This window comes from Sprattus sprattus (genome assembly GCF_963457725.1).
Source record: "Sprattus sprattus genome assembly, chromosome: 5".
NCBI classification, from domain to species: domain Eukaryota; kingdom Metazoa; phylum Chordata; class Actinopteri; order Clupeiformes; family Clupeidae; genus Sprattus; species Sprattus sprattus.
This window is the reverse complement of record NC_137924.1, coordinates 12,461,038-12,483,440: the sequence shown is the minus strand read 5'-3', so window position 1 is coordinate 12,483,440 and position 22,403 is coordinate 12,461,038. Positions and strand designations below refer to the sequence as shown.

At 44.5% G+C, this 22,403-nt stretch overlaps 1 protein-coding gene across 1 annotated transcript; it reads left to right on the top strand.

The window, feature by feature from the left end:
* adam23b (ADAM metallopeptidase domain 23b) lies at window positions 1-22,403 on the top strand. The gene is made up of 26 exons (XM_080839429.1): window positions 1-85; window positions 728-942; window positions 1,172-1,248; window positions 4,626-4,689; window positions 9,679-9,761; window positions 9,912-9,975; window positions 10,395-10,467; window positions 10,809-10,876; window positions 11,141-11,206; window positions 11,612-11,680; window positions 12,358-12,524; window positions 12,888-12,972; window positions 13,079-13,163; window positions 13,444-13,495; window positions 14,006-14,105; window positions 14,201-14,272; window positions 14,604-14,690; window positions 14,810-14,890; window positions 15,011-15,061; window positions 15,233-15,296; window positions 15,491-15,596; window positions 16,313-16,432; window positions 16,543-16,711; window positions 17,640-17,751; window positions 19,308-19,398; window positions 21,389-22,403. Exons 1-26 carry the CDS (start codon window positions 4-6, stop codon window positions 21,429-21,431), a joined length of 2,346 nt encoding a protein of 781 aa, XP_080695555.1. The 5' UTR covers window positions 1-3; the 3' UTR covers window positions 21,432-22,403.

The following is a 22,403-nucleotide window of genomic DNA, read 5'->3' as shown; positions in this document are numbered from 1 at the left end:
ATCATGCATTTGATATTTCTCTCAAACCTGCTTGTGAGCATCCTTGTTTCCTGGCTTCATCCATCCATAGCATCAGCGTCACTTGGTACGTACTGAATGTTACTTAATACGTCTGTTTATACTTTTGCTAACTGTCTTAGACAGGGAATGCAGGGTGGAAGAATGGTGCTATTTTAGCTTGCCTGTCGCGTGTCGTTATTGCGGTTTGAAAGGATGTAGCTCAAGCACTCCGATAAAAAAATGAATGCTAAGGACAATTTAACAGCCTATGAAGTGACAGAAGTGATGGCCGAACCTGTATCTTCTCACTCATCTTTTGTTCAGAATTTACAGTAAGGTCTATGTGCGTCCCGGAACTGTAAAGACGCCTAAGCAATGCCATAGCTGCCTAGCCTGCAAGGTTAGAAAATGTTAATTGCAGTAAAAACGACCACTAACAGATCATTCACCCACAACCATTTTCAGTGTCATTCAGGTATTGATTTTTCCATGGTCACAGTGATTTGATCTATTTCAGAAGTAGGGATTCCAAGGGATTTGTGTTTCTGTAACTCTACCATTTGACACGTATCCTTTTATAATCAGCACTGTTTTGTCATGTCACACAATGTCCTAGTTCAAATCATGTTTAGTGTGTCACCCCTCAGTAGGTTAACACACCCTCAGGTTTGAGCAAAGACATGTCCTACTCTCACAGTGGGCTATATCTCTCCTGCTAATTTCTCAGGAGTTGAGAATGAGGTTGCCAGGGACGCAGTGTCATTGTTGCTGGAGCAGGAGGCAGCTGCAGCAGCAGCAGGAGCCAGAGAGAACACAACACACGCCGCAGCCAAGCATGAGATCACCTACCCCTCCCGCCTAGTCTACTACCTGAATCGGGACTCAGAAAGCACTTACCATGACCTGGACACTCGCGCCAGGAACCAAGTTAGCGAGAGTCCGGTAAGGCTGTGGAACATAGGCATTAATGTCCAGGGCGGATGTGTTATGGATATGTGTTATGTGAGTCCAAATATTAGAGCCAGATCTCCGGGTGATGCCCTTGCCTTGGCCCTCCCATGAAGCAGAAATAACAAGCAGAATCTCAGAATCTGTCAGTCGATTTGTTGGTAGTTTGCTTTTATTGTTGAAATGTTCTATGCCAATTCTGTGCTCCTTTTTACCCCTGTAGGTGGTCCACCTTGCTCAAGCCAGTTTTCAGTTAGAGGCCTTCGGTTCCAAATTTGTCCTGGACTTATCTTTAAACAAGTAAGTGCTTTTGTGTGTTAGAACAGGCTTGACGTGTGGTCAGAATCACAGTGGTGCTGCCACTGATATGATTTTATGACTCTCATGCAACTAGGTGGTCTACTGATCTCCTTCCTTTTGCTAATATGAAGCTAGGTGAAGAGTTGGTGCATTGTGGAGAAGAGTTGGTGCATTGTGGAGAGAGTGGTTGTCATGCAGATTTCACCAGTAAAGCAGCATGTTATACTATGAACTGGAGCACAAGTACAGTTTTAGATTATTTTGAATGCAGGATTCACACGTAGTCATTGATTCACCTATATTACTGTTGAGGCCTTTTTTAATTGTTTAAGTATTGCTTTCGAAGAGCTAAACTTATTTGTTGTGACATGTTGTTTTGGAAGCACTTATTCAGTTAAATGCATTAGTCTCCCACAAGCTTCTAGGTCTACAGAGGTGCCTCCACCATCTGTGTGTTTCAAATGCTGAAAAAGGCACAATGTGTTGTAGGCCCCCCCCCCCCCCCCCCCCCCCCCGATGTGAAGGGGGTGGTGAGCACTGAAGAGTCTTGTGGTGCTTTGCTTCCACTAGATATAACTGCCAAATAGCTCTGCAGTCAGACTGTGTGCTGCAGCTAGCATGATGACATTTTCATGGTTTCAAATAAAAGGGAAATTGATGTTCCATGGAAATTTGTCGGCTGACTATTTTGTGGAAATATGTCGGCTGGCTATTTTATGATGTTAACTGAAAGCCCACTGTAGACTGTAAACGTGGTTATACCAAGAGGAACGCACTCCATTTCAATATGACCATCTGAGTCAGCGCCTCTGCAGATATGAAACTGGAAGGGTGGTTGAGAGATGTGGATTTCAGGCACGCTGCCAGCCTGAGATAAATGCATGCTTTAGCAGTGACCTAACTCACTGCTCAGTCCTCAAGAGCGACACTTCTTCGCTAATAGGACTGTGCAACTTACAGCTCGGAAACTTCTCTCCTCTGTGTACCTCCTCTTGTTTTAGTAAAAGAACAAATATTCAACAAAATCTTGCTAGGTTCCTAGCCCTCCTGTGATGTCTGGCTGAGGTGGTAGTTGATAGTAGCTGTTTCGAAGGCTGTATAAATGTGAGTGTGTGTAGGTGTTTCTGTGCTGCTGATGCACTCCCCGGTACATTTCGGCTTGCTTGTGAACGGCGTGGAAGCTGCGACAGTGCAGATCTAAATATAGATAGGTCTGTGTCCTGACTGTGGGCACAATTTAAAGCACACTGCTCACTGCTGCTCTAACAGCACCTGTAAAGAGACTTTCTAGTCCAGCTCTGCACTCTAACTCTGAATATTGCATGAGCTCCTCTTAAAACTACAATGTAAACTCATTCGGTTTCATTGCATTCATTGTTATTGTCGAGCGACTATTACGGCTTCATTATTTAATGGTTGCCCCGGGGGTCTGTTGATTGTGTCTGGTTTTAAGTTTGGTGTGTTTTTTCCATCATATAAATGTCTCTTTTCCTGTAAAACATGATGTAATTAGGAGTCTAAGCAGTTATTGGGATGTTTTAGAGTTTTGGAAAAGCAGCAGAAGCGTAATTTAATGGGGGGATTTTTGGCAGCTGTGTGTTTTATTTGCCTTTGTTGCAGCATCTCTGCTGCATTTGGGCATCTGGTGTCCTCTAGGTCCACTCCTGAGGACAGGATTCCACTTCATCTCTGCCCTGCCCGGTGCCACTCTGCATTGCCATTTATTCTCTCACTCCCAACCCCCCTGCAGACAGACCTGTCCACACAGGGAAGTTCATAAAGACCTGCACGCATAGTGCTCTGTTCGAACAATTCTAACTACAATGCAGCAATTCCCCCAATCTTCACCCTCTCCCGCACTATCACTCTCTCTTTCACACACACTTACACACACACACACACATACACACACACACACTCACTCACACACTTTGTCAGAGAGTGCCGTGATACTCTGTCCCCTCCCTGCTTCATCTCTGGCTCTATAAATAGCCCCTCACTCTCTCAGTCTCTCTCAGACACACTGCACTGCTGTTGCTCCGTGCGCTCAGCTGCATTCAGCATCGCAGTCGGTCTCCCTTTAATCTGCCGACAACAAAGCCCCCTCCAAAAGCCCCACTCTCCCACTCCAGCGCATCACACAGGGCTTTACGGCACAGGTGCCTTGCCCTCACCAGGCAAAGGTTATGCTGAAATACTCCATTCTGGCACGACAGAGAGAGAGAGAGAGAGAGAGAGCGATGGCTCGGTCCCGGTGTGTGTTGCGAGGCAGTTGGCTGAGTGAGTGGGTGTGTGTGTGAGGCAGCGAGTCTCGCTGAGTCAGACTGGTGAGGGCTGCAGACAGCCTGGAGGACGATGCAGCTCAAGGTGAAATGGGTGCTGCAGAGCCTCCCGCTCAGCCATTCTTTAAGGTTATCACTGGATATGCTGTGATACATTGTTCCGTTTATTTGAAACAATCTGAGTCAGACTGTTAGCGGAGAGCTCGGTCAGCAGTCTCTGTCAAAATGACGGAAATCTCACTGGGGTAACCTTGAGAAGGCGAGTAGTGGGTTGTATTTCCCTCAAGAATGCGCTGAAATGAGCAAAAAAATGGACAGCAGTGTCATAACTTTAGTTATGTGCTCATGGGAAAGGCATTCCCCCATAGTGGGAATAGTTTCAATCATTGCTCCCTCGCTAAATCTGCTGTACCTCTCGGCCCAACAGTTTTAAGAGGTTTGACAAATGCAGTTGTCTTTCTTCATCAGGGTTCTGAGCGAGATCATGCCTCCCAGTGGACTAGTGTTATCTCTTTAGATCTACGCTGTCAGAAGAGATATATGTGAGAAAACAGCATCACCCTGATGCCTTGTTTAGACCGGCCTGGATCATTCAAAATGTTGTGTGCTTAAATAGACAGATGTGGTGATTTTCTAGCTTAACCCTTAAGGGTCACAGGCCTGTTAAGACTTTTTACGTCCCAACAATGGAATGGTAAGCTATTATGATTAATCCTAATCCTATTGAAACTGGCAGAGTGAGTAAAAAGACTGGAAAGGGCTTTGTGACAAATGAAGTGAGAGACTAAAGAGAACCTTTTGTGATCCTGTAACAGAAGTGCAAGGAACCACCACGACATCTAACTCATTCCTAAAAAAAAAATCAATTTTGGAAAGCACAGAGAGGGGGGCACTCCTGTGGTTACATTATAGTATTTGTCTTGTTCTTTTCTCTGTTAGCTGATGCTGCAATGTCCTGTCATCACTGAGTATTTGAAACAGTATCTGATTAACCTCCTGGTGTTGTACTCCCGTATGTATCTGATGCATATGGCAGCTTTAATGGCCTTACGATGTGTTACCACGTTAAATATTTCCCCTTGTTTGTCTCTGCAGTGACCTATTGTCCTCAGACTATGTGGAGATCCACGTGGAAGAGGGCAAATCCACCCATTCCAAGGTAATTCCAAAGTATGCACACTCACATATCCCTCGCTCTCCAGAGTTGTAATTTTGGTTGGATTGCCCTGGCTCTGAGTTCAGAAGGATTTACTAAATCACAGTTGAGGTCAGTAGAGATGTGAGTCTGAGGTGACATCAGCATTATGTTTCCCATGACTCCGTTAAGTCATCAGGAGGTAGAAATGGAGAAGCTGTTTTAAGAGTGAGTCAGAGGAATTGGATTTAAAATTGGATTTAAATAGGGAAGTGTCCAAAGCCACATTCCTCATAAGTTGAGCAAGACCGGCGTTGAACATGCAGACTACCTCACTGTCTCTCTCTGAGTCAACAGTGAGCCACAGAGTGTGTACCATGTAGATTGTGCACCTTCAGCATCATGAGCTGTCCGTCCTGATGTCACGACAGCCGAGGACCCTCAAAGCGTCCCTCCCCTCTCTCTCCTTAATGACATGTTTGAGGGCGTGGGCGTCTTAAAGGATAAGCATCCTTCGAGCAGCCCTTGTTGTTGTTTTCACACAGAGCACTGAAAAGACTTTGGTGCACGTGTGCTTACCTGAGTCTATTTTCAGCTCGAGTGCTGATTACACAGTCCCATGCTTTCTTTCTGTACTCACAGCAGCTGGAAGGACATAGAAAGAGGTGTGAAAAAAGGAGAAAGAGAGAGAGAGAGGTAGAGGATACATGAAGGCAGAGAGAGAAAGTGTGTGTGAGAGAAGAGAATGTGTTAGTAAAAGAGAGGAGGGGTTGCAGGAGAGGTGTGTGTACTGCTGCTGCTGCTGATTCAGGCTTGCTCTCAGGCACAGAGGTGCTGACTCAGCAGGGCTCTGATCGCCTGGCTGCCTGCAGCTCTCTCCCCGAGCCCAGGCCACGTGACCAGCAGGCCAGCCTCGCTCTGCAGTAGCAATGCAGCGTGGGAACGCTAGACAGAGGAAGGGGAGTGTGCGTTGGAGACAGCGAGAGAGAGAGAGAGAGAGAGAGAGTGCATGCATGTGTGTGTGTGGATGTGTGTCCTCTCCTCACCTTACCCGCTGAGTCACTGATGGATGTGAAGGATCTATGATGTTGAATCTGCAAGATGCGTAGCCATGTAGAGTATTAAAATCGACCCATCCTTCCCACATAAGAAGATTCACAAATGTATTTCATGGGGTGTTCATAAATTAATTTCAGATGTATAAACCATTTTGTTTTATTTAAATACATGAAAATCTACACTTTCTAGATCTACATTATGAGGTGCATTATGTGCATATATTTGCATTTCAGATCATAATACGTGCATTGAATTCAAATGATCTGCATCAAAAATATGTGTGTAATACCCACGTTTGTAAATCTTCTTCTCCCTGCTGATGTCATACACCCAAGGCAAAAAGCGCAAATGCCTGCCAACGCCGCCCTTTGACACTCAAGCACCCTGAGGGCAAATCCATTGGATCTATTGTGTCCCTCTGACATTGAAATCTTCGACGAAGCAGCTTTTTGAGGCTGCATGTGTTGTCTCAAGCAAACACAGATGTGGCCTGATTACTCTTGCAGTCACACACTGAACATATGTTTGCTCGGAGGCCATTGGGAAGGGAAGCAATGGGTGACAAGACAGCTTTGAACCTGTTTCCGTAAGAGCCGAGACATTTCCCAGCTTGGGATGCAGATGCGTAAAGAGATTGACTCAGTAATGTAATAAAAGCAAAAATAAAAGGAAGGGAGGCACGTACTGTAACCACAGGCTGTCTCCTGCACACCACGGCAGCCTCTTTGTCATCCATACAGTGCTATGTGACTGATTTATTTGGGATGTGCGGTTATTGGCACCACTGCTGAAAAAAGATTAAATAAAAGTTATAAAATGTGCACCTTTTGGTGAATTAGCTTAGTCTCACACTAATAAAATGATACAAATCCAACCTTTAAAGGCACAATATGCAACAATTATGCTTCAGGATTAGGGTTAGGATAAGCAGTTTAACCTTAAAATAACAGCTTTAAAAAAATTGGGGCGCTACAATGACTTTTAATATGGAGAATTGCGTCCGTGCCAATGGCATAGCAGGGTCGATAGGCATATAACTGCGTTCTGTAGTTTTGCCTGACGATGCCCGCCGACCTGACTTTGATTACCTTCTGCCGATCTAGTAAGTAGCTTATTTGCCGTCTTGCTTAGTCTTGTGTTGCACATGATTGATGTTTGACTGTGTAAGGACAGTCGTTGAGTAATTTGTTTGTCATAATGTCAAAGTCAGCACATTTCAAGAGATTTCGTTAGTTTTAGCTGCTAGCATACCTTTAGGGAATAGCTATTAATCCTTAATGCACCTTTAATTGAAACTAATTTGTCATAAACAGAGTCAGGAAGGTTCAACAGGTTTTGCTAAGTTTAGCCGCTAGCAAGACATCTCGTTGGCGTTGTTAGCAAGCTTGTTATAACACGTTTGGACATCGATACTAGTTATAAGTGCTCTCGCGTCGGCTTCTTTTTAATGTTATTGTGTAAGCTATGTCGGTAAGCTTGCTAGCAACAATCCTAACACAGTCAAACAACAAGCAAGTGCAACACAAGACAGCAAATAACTTACTAAATAGTCCAGCAGAAAGGAGCCCCCTACCTGGCGGCTCCAGAAACTCCATAGTGTTACTTTAACCAACATGTGCCACGATTATTGGCACCCCTGCATAATTGGTCCAACCCGCCTTTGCCAATAAAACAGCACTGGGTCTTCTCCTTTAACATGTTTTAAGGCCAGAGAATACACAGTTCTACTTACTTATTGACATTATGTATTCAGTACTTAAAATCTGGTATTGACCCAACTTAAAAAGTATAAGTTTTCTGAGCAAGTGAAGACGTTTTAATTGTATTGGAATGTATTTGTTTGAGTAAACATTCCCTGATAACTCATATTTGTTTAGTATCTGACGTCATCAATGCTTTGAGAACACCATTGCAGAGATCTTGTGATGAGAGACGGAGACAGCAGACTAAAGGTAGAGGACTCTTTAGGAGAGGTTGGAAGGTTGCTAACGCAATTCCCCACTCCTCCTTACTAAGTGTGAACCTCTAAACTGCTCCTGATCTATAAATGCAAAATTCCTTGTAATTCGCTTTGGATAAAAGCGTCTGCTAAATCACAGATGTAAATGTAAATGTACATCTGGCAACACTGGGAAGGCTGTCGACCAATGACAGTTCTCTCTACTGTAAGAGCTTGCGCAAGAAGTTGGAACTTAAAGGCACCCAGTGCAACTTTCGAGGCTTAAAAATAAACATTCAATTTCTAGTCTTTTTTACACATAGTAAGTTTCAATAACTCCATACCATTACATACCGACATTCAAGCAGCAAAGATGAGACGTCGTTGTGTGGTGAGAACTGATAGAAAATTTTCTTTATTTTTTTTAACCTGCAATAAATAAAGCAGGCTTCCAGTCAATGGAAAAATGGCTTCTCCCCACCGGCGATTGTTGTTGTTTACGATTTTCTATCAGTTCTCACCACACAACGACGTCTCATCTTTGCTCCTTGAATGTCGATATGTAATGGTATGGAGTTATTGAAACTTACTACGTGTAAAAAAGACTAGAAATTGAATGTTTATTTTTCATTGAATGTTTACATAAAGTTGCACTGGGTGCCTTTAAGGGGGATACCCTTTCAAAAACTTGTAAGAGCTTAATAACTAGTTTGTGAAAGACCCAGAGAAACACAAATGTCGGACGAAGCAAAATCCTGGACAATTTTGGAATAATATGAGTTCAGAGAACTTAAAAATTATGAAAATGATAACAAAATAAATCAGTATAGCCGATGTATAATTTTTAAGTTTATTTTATTTTAAGAAAGCAACATATGTACTCAAATTTAATTATGTAATCGGTTGCATCAAAAGTTTTAAGTACTCTGAACTTGTTCAGGTTTACAGTGTACAGAGCAGGGAATTTGAGACCATTCCTCTACAGAATCTCTCTCGTCAAGAGTCCTAGGTTCGCTCTTATTCACTCTCCCCTTTAGCTTACCCCACAGCCTGTATGGGGTTTAGGTCAGGGGACTGAGATGACCATGGCAGAAGCTTGATTTTGTGTTCAGTAAATATGTTGTGTTGATCTGAAGTGGACATATGTTTTGGATCATTGTTCAGCTGGAAGATCGAATGACGTCCTCGTTTTAGTTTCTTGGCAGAGGCAGCCAGATTTTGATTTAAAATGTCCTGGTATTTTATGGAGTCCATGATACCATGTACCCTAATGAGGTTCCCAGGGCCTTTTGAAGAAAAACAGCCCAACAACATCACAGATCCTTCACCATTTTGACCAGTGGGGACCAGGCTCTTCTCAGTATAGTCAACACCAAACCCACCTTGAGTGTTTGTTGCCAATAAGCTACATTTTTGTTGGGGGCCTCTCTTACCACCCTCCTCCCTGTGGTTGGGGGGAAAATAATCTCCAAGCAAGTTTGTAACAGTTCCAGTTGATTTAAAGTTTTTAATTACTGCCTGAACAGTAGACATGGGCATTTTCAGCAGAGTAGCTATTTGGTTTATTGCCATTACCTGACTTATATAGGTCAGCAGCCTTTTCCCTTATTTGTTTTGTGTGTTCTCTTATCCTTCCCTTGCTGAAAAAGAATGTTCAGTGTTTCAGTGTGAGACTAAGACCAGAAGGTGAATTTAGTCTAACCCTTTTTACTCATCTTTACCAGGGGTGCTAATAACTGTGGAGACTATGCACTTCAGTCTGTTGAGTTCAGCATGCTTTTGAACTGAATGCGCGTACAAAGAGAAGCTGATCATTTTGACATATGGCCCTGATTGCGAGAGGACTGTGTTTGTTTTCATGACAAAAATAATACTGATCACTGTAATAATTCTCTGATGTTTCCACTGGTTGTTCTCTCAGTGGTTTTGCCTTCATAAACCAGAGTATCGCACCTATCTATGGAATGTTTGTCTGTTGAACTCTGTAGCGCTGTATTGACATGCTTTTTCAACAGGGCGGAGAGCACTGTTACTACCACGGTCAGATTCGAGGAATCAATGACTCACGTGTCGCCCTGTCAACCTGCAACGGGTTACAGTAAGTCAGGGATTTGGGGGGGGGCGAGCAGATTTGCAAGCTAAGTGCGTCCACTTACAAATGCTTTCAGGCTCATATTGACTTATCATCGATGTTCTTCAATTTTCTCCTCTCCCTCTCTGTTTCTCTCTCTTTCTGTGTGGCGCCCAGTGGAATGTTTGATGATGGAGTCTACGCGTATCTAATTGAGCCTCTGAAACAGACTCACTCACTTGTAAGTGGCCAAGGTTGTCAATGGAGTCCCTTCTTCTCACTGTTCTGTCACTTACTCTCCTGAAAACAGAAATACCCTTCTACAAAACACTATTCATGTCCACGTTAAGTTAATCATGTTCTCTTTTTGATCTGGTAAAGCACTATTTCTTAAATACATCTGATACTTGCAGAGACATGCACAAAATAATACATATACTGGCACTACTCTAAGTATGAAGAGTAATTTTAGAATGCATAATGTCCCGTCCCCCCCCCCCCCCCCATAAGCAAAGACAAGTAATTTACACTGGGCCAGGAAACCAGCCAGTGATTAGTATTCTGTAAAGCTGTTTCCATTCAGATCTTTGAGCCTCTGCTGGTCCAGCCAAGCCTCACGGCTCTCAGCCCCTCTTGTCTGTTCTCTGACCCCCCCCCCAGTTTCATGCTGAGCGGCCCCACACTATCCGCAGGACAGCCTCCCTCATGAGCAACCAGGACCTGGAGGATGCAGGTGAGTGGGCTGGAGTTGGTTTAGCGCACACCTGCTAGTATTTCCCTGTAATCAGCATGGCCACCCACTGATCTGCTACACAAAGCCACATGTTTGTACTTCATCTTTAGCCGGCAAGATAAGGATAGGAATGTTAGCTTCAGCCTCCTTTCGGAATTGTAGGGTTTGTTGATACCTGAAAAGAATGTACAATTGCGAGACCACAAATGCATATTTTCCTGGCAATATAAGTGTTTATGATGACTGTATGACTGTGGAAAAGTAATAGTGAGGAAACAGTGTAAATGTAATGCAGTTCCTCCCATAGTAACGTGGCAGCCTGTTGCTGTGTGTCTCCACAGCAGGCGAGGAGGAGTTGCTCTTGGAGCTGGACGACATGTCTTGGCTGAAGCGCAGGAAAAAGCGAGCTGTAAGGCATTAAAACTCCTCTGCACTTGGCCCTTAAACCACCCCCCAAATTAGCTTGGACACTTGTTGTTAAAAAATGTGCCATAATTTACCATAAATAGAACACGCCTGACTGGTATTACTCCATAATCCGTTATCTGGTATAAATCCATCCCACACAGATAAAGAGTAACCACCGTTTATTAAAAATGGCACCCATAATGAAAATGATGCAATTTCTTTGACTTCTTCTGACTATTTCTTCGGTCTGTCTCGCCTCTTTTAGATGCCACGTAATGTCTTTGAGGAAATGAAGTACATGGAGGTCATGATCGTCAGTGACCACAACATGGTGAGCCACTGCACAGCGCACGTTACAGATTCCATGCATTCGCAGACGCACCATGAGAAGACAAGGAGTAACATGAGCTGACATACAGTAGATAATCCATAGGGTAACTGCCTGACTGAGAAGCATCCGGCCTGGTCCCAGCTGCTCAGCAGGCATGCCTTGGCAGGTGGCTCTGGTTGCAGCAATCATTCAGCGCTATATGAGCTAGATCACCATCAGCCCAGCAGAGACCTCACAACCATGATAGATATGCGTAGCATTATTGTCACCACAATAAGATAAGACACAAAACACACACTGTTACTGCATGTTTGTGAGATACGCTTTAGTTGCGAAAGGTGAATGGTATGTTTTTGTGTGAACATTCCTGTGCATTATTTTGATATGGGTGTTGTGTGTTTCCAGTTCAAACGGCACAAGAGCTTACAGCACACGGCGAACTTTGCCAAGTCCGTGGTCAATCTTGTGGATGCTGTGAGTAGTGTGTGGTCTTTCAAGAGGAGATTGTAATGTGTTGGCAATCACTTTCTTACCAAATAACAAAGGGTTTAGTTTTTAGCATTCTTTTGAGATAGATTAGCCTGAAGAACTTGAGGGGCTTAAATCTCCATTTAAGTGGTTGGCTGGTCCATGATCGTTTAATGGAAGGGTTTGTACAGGTCATAATAATGAAAAAATGTCTAAAAGCCACATCAGCCACAAGTATATATTATCTTTATAAATAAATATATTTATAAATAAATATCTTTTTGATTTTATATCATGTTATAATGTGATTACTTAGTCTCTGTAGTGTAAATATAGTAAATTAAGCAGACAGCTGAGAGACATAATTTGGTAGGTTTTCTATTAAAACTAAAGCATGTCTGTAATAGGTCTCTGAAGTGAAATGTAATAACAAACTCTTGTCTTCCCCGGCTCCCGTTCTGCTGTGCCCTTTGTGTTGTTTTGTTCAGCCTCAGTAGACAGGCCTAGTCCTGTACCAAATTACACCCAGTGGTATTCTCCTGTCCCTGTTTTGTCTCTCTCTCTCTCTCTCTCTCTCTCTCTCTCTCTCTCTCTCTCTCTCTCTCTCTCTCTCTCTCTCTCTCTCGCTCTCTCTCTCTGTCTCTCCTCATGTCTGTGTCATACCCGACCTGATGCCATGAAAGATCTTCAAAGATCAGCTTAACACTCGTGTGGTTCTTGTCGCCATGGAGATCTGGGTGGCCAAGGACCAGATCCCCATCAGTGTGATTCCACTGGACCTGCTGAGGGATTTCTCCAAGTATCGGCAGCAGCACATCAAGCGACGTGCTGACACCGTGCACCTGTTCTCGTGAGTGCTCTCTTGAGCTGCTGTCACTCTTCCTCAAAAATCCGAAAGTTTTAGTTTGGCACAAATAAAAGACGCTTAAAGTAAAAAACACAAGTCACATTCTCGTATGGCTGAAGACATTATATATGAGGTACAAAATCATGAGAAAAGACCAGATAAAAACATAACCTAAAACACCGTGGTTTCAAAGGTATTCTGAAAGAATGGCATGGTCGCATGTCTAGAAAAGTTGTCATGGAATCACCTGGTCAGTATACAAATTCTGTTATAGCTTTTCCCCCTCTGGGTACATTATTAAAGAATTTAGACCCTAAAAAACACGGAGGGTTTGAAAGCCCTCATGATACCATGTTTGTTTTGCAGCAACGTGACGTTCCACTACCGCAGGAGCAGCGTGGCCTACTTTGGCGGCATGTGCTCCTTGAGCCGTGGAGTCGGGGTCAATGAGGTGAGCTTTTCACCGGTCATGTCCAGTAAACGCAAGCTTAGTCAGGTAAACGCACAAACAAAGTGCCGCGTGAAGAGATGGACTGTTTCCTGTTTGCTCCCTGCAGTACGGCTCAACCTGGACCATGGCCGGGTCGCTGGCTCAAAGCCTGGCTCAGAATCTGGGCATTCAGTGGGATCCCGAGAGGCGAAGTACACCACTCACTTCTTATTCATTATTCATACACAATTCAGTTATATACATCACCAGTTATATACATCAACCAATTATTTCCCCACATTATCCTGTTCATCCTCAATGAACTAGTATTATGTATTGTTATATTTTCTATCAGGGAAGATGGTTTGGTAATCGGAAAACTAAATTATTATAAAATGTTTGTAAACAACTGCATGAAAACACAGCAGTGTTATCAGCTCCTGTCCATGTTGTACTTTGGTGTATCGATGTTTTTGTTTTTCTGTGGCTCAGAGGAATGTGGCTGCCTAGATACCTGGACCGGGTGTATCATGGAGGACACAGGGTGAGGCTCCTTAATTCACACTATAACAGTGCATGCAAGCACATACATGCAATATACAAAAACACATGGGTTTCATTCACGCACACTGCACGTGCACAAACACACACACACACACACACTTACATCATATGTAGTTCACAAACAATAAAAGCATACAAAAGCACACAAATTCACACAGCAATGTATGCCATGACATAAACACTTACAGCACACGCAAGTATTGTAATGACATGGTTAGAGAGTGGTAATGACAGACGCTGACAAACAGATGAAGACGGACTGCACCACTCAGCCGCCTCTTAGAAGAGCCACTACACTTATCTGCACATCAAAGCAGCTCTGACATGCGTGTCTGTTTATGAATGCAACATTACCTCAACACTGAACACTGAACACAGCCGAGAGATGGCCTATTCAATGCATGATTTGCCTTTGGATAGCAAACCTCTCGACAACAGCCTGAGAAAAACAACCTTACATAACAGCCTTGATTGGACTTGTCTTTGCCAGGGTGCAGCACCCCCGCAAGTTCTCCAAGTGCAGCATCACCGACTATAAGGAGTTCCTGCTAAAGGGCGGAGGTTCCTGTCTCTTCAATAGGCCCAATAAGGTGCGTGCAAAACAGGAAAAGCCTGGATCTCATCGCCGCTGAAAGCTCAAAGGAAACCCAGCCCCCTCTAACTGTACCATTCATTCCTTCCCCAGCTCTTTGAGCCAACTGAATGCGGGAATGGCTATGTGGAGGCTGGCGAGGAGTGTGACTGTGGTGTCAAGATGGTAAGTGACTCATCAGTGCTGAATGCGGTGTGTATGCGGTATGAGTCATTATGGGGTAGAATGCTGTGGGGAATCTGTGTGTGTTTTAATGTAGTAGAAGTCCAAAACATTTTAATAGAACACAAATAGAGCACAGAAGCATTCTTTATCAAGTGCCCTAGGGATGAATGGCATTTGTATTACTTTTTGGGAGGGGCGGATACCAAAGGGACCTTAGAGTGGCATTTTGTAGACAATTAAAGATGAAAGATGAAAGATGATTTTTAAAGACCGCTACGTCTTAGTCCACCAAAGCTGAGCATTTTCTTTCTCCACACTTGCTGTCCAATAGGAATGCCACAAGGAGTGTTGTAAGAAATGCTCCCTGTCGAATGGTGCTCATTGCAGCGACGGGCCCTGCTGCAACAAAACCTGTCTGGTGAGCACTGCCTGGTGGGGTCGGGGAGGGAGGCAGGGACTTATGGTACTACAAGGACTGCTGGTCCAAGTGATTGGAGGTGGTCTAAACATTTCAGTCTGTCTGCCCCTCTGCTGCAGTTCTACCGTCGAGGCTTTAGCTGTCGTTACGCAGTGAATGACTGTGACATTTCAGAGACATGCTCAGGAGACTCAGGACAGGTTAGCTGAATAACCTCTCACAGTTCGATGGCTATGGCTAGTCCATCCCCCATAAATACACTAAATACATACGACTGTCAGTAGTCTGTATAATGTAAAATCCATGTGTATACTCTGCAGTGTCCCCCAAATCTTCATAAACAAGATGGCTACTCCTGTCATCTCAACCAGGTAATTGTTACATAATATGTTCATAAAATGTTATTATAACAACAAAGAAGACACCAATGGCAGTTTGACATGTAGGCAGTCTTTCCATCAGAGTAAATGTTCCAGTGCAATACAGTGACCTTGCTTGTGATATCTTTGGGGTGGTTTATATAAATGTTCTGCGTTTCACAGGGACGCTGCTATGGCGGAGAATGCAAGACCAGAGAAAGCCAATGCAAATACGTGTGGGGCTCTAGTGAGTGGATCCGCTTTCCTGCTTACCTTAAGAGACTTAAGCGTGTTGTTTGTCATTGAGAAAGGAGGCTCCACCACCGCCGAGCAGACAGTAATCAATAGCCCTGATCTCTGCATGTGTGCGTTGACTAGCTGGCTCCAGCTAGATGTCTCACCTCTCCCTATCCGTTTCTCCCTGTCCCCCCTGTCACACAGCGGCCGGGGGCTCAGAGAAGTTCTGCTACGAGAAGCTGAACACAGAAGGCACGGAGAAAGGCAACTGTGGGAAGGATGGCGAGAAGTGGCTTCCCTGTAGCAAGCAGTGAGTAGAAACCTTGAACATATGGATGGTTTAGCACAGGGTTCCCGAGGTCATGGAAATCCTGGAGAAGTCATTGAATTTAAAAATCCTATTTTCCAGTTATGGAAAAGTCAGTCAGTAAGTCAGTAAATTCAATGAAAGTTTTGGAAAAGCCATGAAATGTTATTTTGCTGTATGTAGGTCTAATTAAATGTATTATGTACTCTTCCATGGATGATGTTTTGTTTGGCTAATTTCTGTAGCGTGATCAGTCTCAAATTGATTTGACATGGTCTAAGTAGCCTAGTGGAATAGGAATGGAAAAGATTGTTATTTAATTTTCATTCAATAATTAGGGCCAAACTGTGGAGTAAATTACACAATTTCCTGTATTTCTAAATTCTGAAAGTTCATAGAAATTTCATTAAAGGTCCTTGAAAAGTCATGAAAAAGTTTTGAAAAGTTGTCAATGAAAAAGGGTGGGAATCCTGAGGCACGTGTATTTATCTACTTAGCAGACGGTTTTATTGAAAAGAGCTTTCTTTACGCAGAGCGAACATATTTTATCAGTGTGTATGCTCCCTTCACCTACAGATGGTTACCATTTACCATGACTTTACAGTGACCTTTTGTCCCACCTTTGTCTCTTTCTCTCTCACTCACTCTCTTCCCTCTCTCTTTCTCTTCACTCTCTCTCTCTCTCTCTCTCTCTCTCTCACACACACACACACACACAGTGATGTGTTTTGTGGCTACCTGCTGTGCGCCAACACTGGTCGCACCCCACGTATTGGACAGATGAAAGGCGAGATCACCCCAACTATCTTCAACCACCAGGGCCGAATCATCGACTGCAGGTCAGAGGCCCTCTGCACACAGCTGTCTGTCTGAGACACTCTTCGCGGCTCGTCTTTAGCCTTCACAAATGAATCTGTCTGAATCGGCTGATTGTCTTTTGGTTTTATAGTGGGGGCCACGTGCTTCTGGATGACGAGACTGACATAGGCTATGTGGATGACGGAACGCCCTGTGGTCCGTCCATGACGTGCCTTGACCGCAAGTGTCTGCCAATTCAGTCCCACAACCTTAGTGCCTGCCCTAGCGGGCCCAACGGCCTTGTGTGCTCTGCCCATGGGGTGAGTGGCCACTAGACCGCTGCTGAGGTCTTCTTTATGGTTATTGTATGTTGACACAGTACTGACAAAATCTGCACAAACTAGCTATGAATAGTAACCATCAAAGGGTGGATCAAGGTTTTTGCTGGTGGTGGGATGTTGACCTCAGAAGCTGCCAGTAATATGAGGTGAGCTCAGAACTCACAAAGCCTGGCTGCATTTGTCATGATCTATGCAGTGCTCTTGCACCATCCTCTGATGTGGTCACACCTGTGTAGTCATGACCGAAGAAGGATAATGTTTGACTGTCACTTCCAAATCATAAAGACATTAACACAACGAGAGCACATGAAATGCTGTTGAAAGCCAAAGCGGTGTGTGCTGTATACCTGAGACTTTGAAGTTTAGTCTCAAGAGTACTGAATCAGTGTACTGACAGGCAGTTGTTCTGCCAGGATGGCTGATCGGCACACCCTGGGGGTTTCAGACTGTAAGAAAGAGTAGTATTTTCCATCTCCATTCCCAGATCGACGTTTCAGACATGTCCCATTTTTGTCTGCGTAACAGTGATCGTTGATGTTCTGTCCTCTTCAAAGAACAAAAATCACTCAAAAACATGGCCATGGATCGTGGCACAATCTCTGTATGCTGTTTAGATCATGTTGCATGGATCTGTGTTAGATTTCCTAACATTATCTAATGTAGAATCAGGAATCAGATGGGACAGTCACTGGACCTAACAGAGAATATTCAAGCAAAGTTGGGTGCCAGCCTCAATTCCGTGTGCAAACATTCTTGTGTGTGCCATATAAGGCCATTTTACTGGACTCCATTTTACACGATGTTCTATGTTTTGCTTGGGACTGATTTTCAACACTCTCCTTTTAATACTTTCACTGTATTTTGTTTTTTCGCTGTTCTCCCCCATCCATCTCCTGTTTTTGCACAGGCTTGCAATAATGAAGGCACATGCAGCTGTGAAACCACCTGGGCAGGGACTGACTGTAGCATGCCTGACCCTCCAAAGATACCACCCCCCACTGAGGACACGACACCTAAGGGTTTGTTTCTGTCTTGTCCTCTGAACCAAAGACCAATACTATCACACGGCTTCAAACACTCTTACTCGTAACGGAGTGAATGACTGAATAGCCTGAGCTATGTTTAGTTGGGTTTGCTCTGTTTTTGGATGTTGGTGCATTCTTAAGATGCTTCTAATGTCTTTCATTGAACACTGACAGTCATTTTTGTTGAATTGCTGTATGGGCAAATGCCCTTTTGATCTTTCTGTGCCCTCTGATGAGAGGGCGAGTGCAGTATCTTTCATGCATGGTTCAGCATTACTCATGGAGGAATGGTATATTACCTCAAAAAACATATCAAACTTCATGACAAAAAATCACCGTCTCCTTCTCAAATGTCTAATCAGTTTTATTTTCAGTGCCAGGACATAGAGCCGTTAGTCTAGCACTGGACAAAAAAGGGTGTAGGGGGAAGTAGGAGGGGCATGGATAATGCCGTGGTTGCCAAGGTGACGGGACGGAGGCTTTTTTGTTCTCTGCAGGTGGTAATCATGTTCCTTCTCCCTCTACGCAGTGAGTGTGGCCACAAACAGGCTGATAGGGGCAGTAGCAGGGACCATACTGGCCCTGGGGGTGATATGTGGAGGCACGGGGTGGGGCATAGAGTAAGCACCATTTCTCCCCTCTCACAGCTCCTCTCCCCCTCATGCTGGTGGCGTAGTGTGTTCCGAGGTGGGGGGGGGACACGACCCCCGCCTGAACTGTACACGTCCCGCTGGTTTTGTGTGTCGTGTGGTGACCCTGTAATGTTATGTGACTGGATGTTTCTGTGGTGTGGTGGACTGATGACCCCCTCCTCTCCTTCATTTATCCATTTGACACTACTGTTGTTGTTGTTGTTGTTGTTGTTGTTGTTGTTGTGTCCTGTAATATTGTATTATTGTATTTGTATAATGACTCTGCTGTCAAACCCTCCCCTTTTTGGGCCTTATGGGGGCATAAGAACCAAATTCTGGCACCCGGTAGATTGGGTGTGGATCCAAACGCCCGGTGTGCACATCGTCCTGCGTGCCACTGCCTCCCTGCTCTTGTCAGAGACTAGTTGATATTCATGACAGCAGATGCATGCAGCAGTGCAGTAGGTACACACCCACAGTGAATACCCACAGCACACATGAAGAAATAGGAATGCAGGATAACCCTTTCTAGGCGCATTTGCCATGGTCCTTATGACTCATGAACCGCATGGAATGAGTGTCCTAGATGTTTAGTGGTCTTGAGGAAATGACAACCTACTGGAAGTGTGAGTCATGATATGTTGCTATGCCATTGGAATATAAAAATGGCCATGAAATAAAGTGTTAGCCCAAGACTACGACACATGAAGGCCCAACCCCAGGCCATTTAATGTGTTTATATCGACATCGCCGGTGAGTATGTAGACTCACCGGGTACGCATGCCAGAGTGGTAGAACTGTGAAGCACTGTTATGCTGTGCGTGTGTATTTTCCTTGTGTCTTACTGTATGGAGTACCGTATGGCCCATGTTCATGTCTGTCTCCCTCCCCCCACCCCCCCCCCGTAACCACACACAGGTCCTAGCGCCACCAATCTTATAATAGGCTCCATCGCAGGAGCCATCCTGGTGGCAGCCATCGTGCTGGGGGGGACTGGATGGGGCTTTAAGTAAGCTACTCACGGCATGCCTCCCTCTCCATCGCTGGCATCCTCCCCTCTGCTTGTACTAGACTCCAGGGTTTGAGCTTCTGCTGCAGAAAACAGATCAACACATAAACACCACAGCTCTCTCAGTCGTGTGCAACTCACAACAGTACCACAGCTCTCGCCATCAAGGCACAGGAAATGATGCGGGCCTCATGCTGTGCGTAAACTATGGGGCCGAGCACCACTGTGATTCAGCTTCCTGCCAGAGAGCCCTGCTCTTACAGCTGAAAATGTTAAGTGGGGGCCTTTAAAGCAGTGTCACAGTGAGAGGCACAAACAAAGGAGGAGGCTGCGGGTAGGTTCACCCAGCTTGTGTCAGATCTGTAGCAGAACCTTAAACTGGTAGGAAGGGCACAGCTTCAAGCTTGGTGTGCATGCATGGTCATCACAGAAGTGGAGAAAAATATGACAACATTCATCAGAGACCAAGGGAGCACTGCCTCGAGGTGTGTAATGCGTTTACAATGCAAATTAGGACTCAATACCACTTGTTCAAAGTACTTTAAACTTAATCTTCAAAGGCAGCATTATACAACGTAATCTTCGAAGGCGGCATTACAAAACATAAAGTATATTTTTGCAGTATGTACTAGAAAAACCCCAGTAAGTAGCGATGGACCAAACAATGTGACTCTTGTAATATGTATTTAACGGCTCCCAAACCTCAGTTTGAAGTTTGTGTTAACTGATGTGGGCTTGAGTTTAAATGTGTCAGCTCATTGTGCCAAAGCTGAGCCCGGTTTACAGTATGTGTTGACTTAACCTGACTCATGACTCCTCGGGGGATTGTGGGCGCACAGTTGGGAGCGGTTGTGAGATAATGCAGAGTTGTTGGCTCTGGCCACATCTGTGCCACAGCCTGCGCCACCCCCTCGTGAGCCTCTACCCAGCTGGGACCGCGGGGCTCTCTCTCTCCGGGGGGTGTGCATCGAGGGACTCCTCAGCGCCCCCTGCTGCCTGCTCTCTCACACTGACAGTAGTACATCGCACTGCATGACCATCACACAATAGTGGCAGCTCACTATCATCCACTATTGGTGCAACTGCATGACAGATCGTAAGATGCCCCACATTGAGCCACATTACGGGGAGGTTACGTACAACTCCTGTGCTGCTGGATTTGTTTGTGGTTATGCTGTTTGTTTTGCTTTCACTGATGTGGTGACTTTTTTTTCTGTGTGCCATTTATATTTGCTTATAATCTATTGCTTGTACATATTTACCTTTACCTGTTGCTTTTCTTCCTTAAGACGGTAATGATTCATGTGGCCACTGTGTGTGTCTGTCTGTGTGTGTGTTTGTGTGTGTGGGTTTGTGTGTGTGTGTGTGTGTGTGTGTGTGTGTGTGTGTGTGTGTGTGTGTGTGTGTGTGTGTATGTGTGTGTGTCGATGTGTGTGTCGATGTGTGTGTGTGTGTGTGTGTGTGTGTGCCGCACACGCACGTACCTCTCTCGCTCTTTCTATTTCTCTCTCTCAACTAAAACCACTCTGAGAGATAAACTGCATACATTGCCCTTATCTCTTTCGGTGGGTAAGTGCAGCAGAAGCTAGCAGAAGTAATGCTCTTTCTCCAAGGTCCCCAGCCACATTTAGTAGTTAATTATCTTTCTGAATTAAACCATGTCCAAGTCATTACAACCTTACAGCAGACAATTGGTACCCCTTATCACCTGCTGGCCCAAAGTGAAATAGAAAGCTGGACCTACAAAGAGGATCCATGAAGAGAAGCTTTACATTGAAATTACTTATACGCTATTAGTGCAGAATAATGTGGCATTATAAGATTGGCCACAGCATGGCTCTGTATCTCCACCATAGATACAGAAAGAAGGGTGATGGTGACAAGAGCAGACACTTCTCCTGGTAACAAAATGTTCCTGCATCCCTGATTCCCTCTTCGCTGACTACTATCTGTTTTTTTTCCCCCCTCCCAATGTTCCTGCCATGGCAAGAGCTGTGAAAAAGAAGGGAAGGCAGCCAGCCAGCGCCATCTAGAGGAGGAGCAGCGAAACAGGAGACGTTCATCAGTAGTCTTCAGCTCCTCCTACTGCTGCTGCTCTTTTTACATTAGTGTTACTTGAACTATAGAGGATATACAATAGAGGACACTTTTAAAAATCCCATACTAGTTGTGTAGAAATGCAGCTTCTCTGATCTGATCTGATCTGCCCTGGCCTAACCCTCCATCCCAGTTTCTTATAGTTCATCCATCAACCGCAGTCCGAAACGCACCCCCTTCTCTTTGCAGGCATGACATCCTGTACAGAGCGCTTGCTAGCCTTGGCATGAAGAGTCCTCGCTTAAGGATTCTGCATGGCTAAGAAAGCTATAGATAATCAGCAAAAAATGAATAAATAAATAACTTTCTATAGTTTAAATGCGGGGGAAATTACTGAAGAATCATCAAATAGCCTCACTTTATAGCTTACAGATGTTACTATTCAGACTAGACATCATCACCTCCTTTCATTCGGAGTAAAGAGTGTGGAGTAAGATGGCATGCCGATCACACATCAAACTGTACATATGGGAGGGGTGGGGGGGAACTCTTCAGGTTCTGACTTAAACATTTTTGCACTTGTTTTTTAATCCATTTTAAGCATGTGACAGACATTTTCCACTATTCATCTAAAGTTAAACTTGCTATCAGTTAAAAGTAACATGATAACATACTCCATTGCGCTACCCCATATGTACATAGTCGCATTATCCTTCATCAAATGTACTGTACGGTACACAGAGTGAGATGTATGAGGAACAGAGTGGGGATGAGGAACAGAGGCAAGGCTAACGGGTCTGGAGCAGTCTATCAGATTCTGTCACAGGAGTTGCTGCATTTATCCCAGTACCGACTCAAAGCCAAAGAAGTGAAGACGTTCTGGATGTAACTCTACTCAGAGCACCTTCCCTGCCCTCCATAAAAACTATTCTGCGTGGTCCAGTCAGGAGCTGAAAGACAGGGGGGGG

Excerpts from the sequence above, each read along its gene's own strand:
- adam23b (XM_080839429.1), top strand. The coding sequence starts at position 4 with ATGCATTTGATATTTCTCTCAAACCTGCTTGTGAGCATCCTTGTTTCC. Across the intron at positions 86-727 it reads CATAGCATCAGCGTCACTTG|GAGTTGAGAATGAGGTTGCC; the intron begins GTACGTACTGAA and ends CTAATTTCTCAG. Across the intron at positions 1,249-4,625 it reads CTGGACTTATCTTTAAACAA|TGACCTATTGTCCTCAGACT; the intron begins GTAAGTGCTTTT and ends TTGTCTCTGCAG.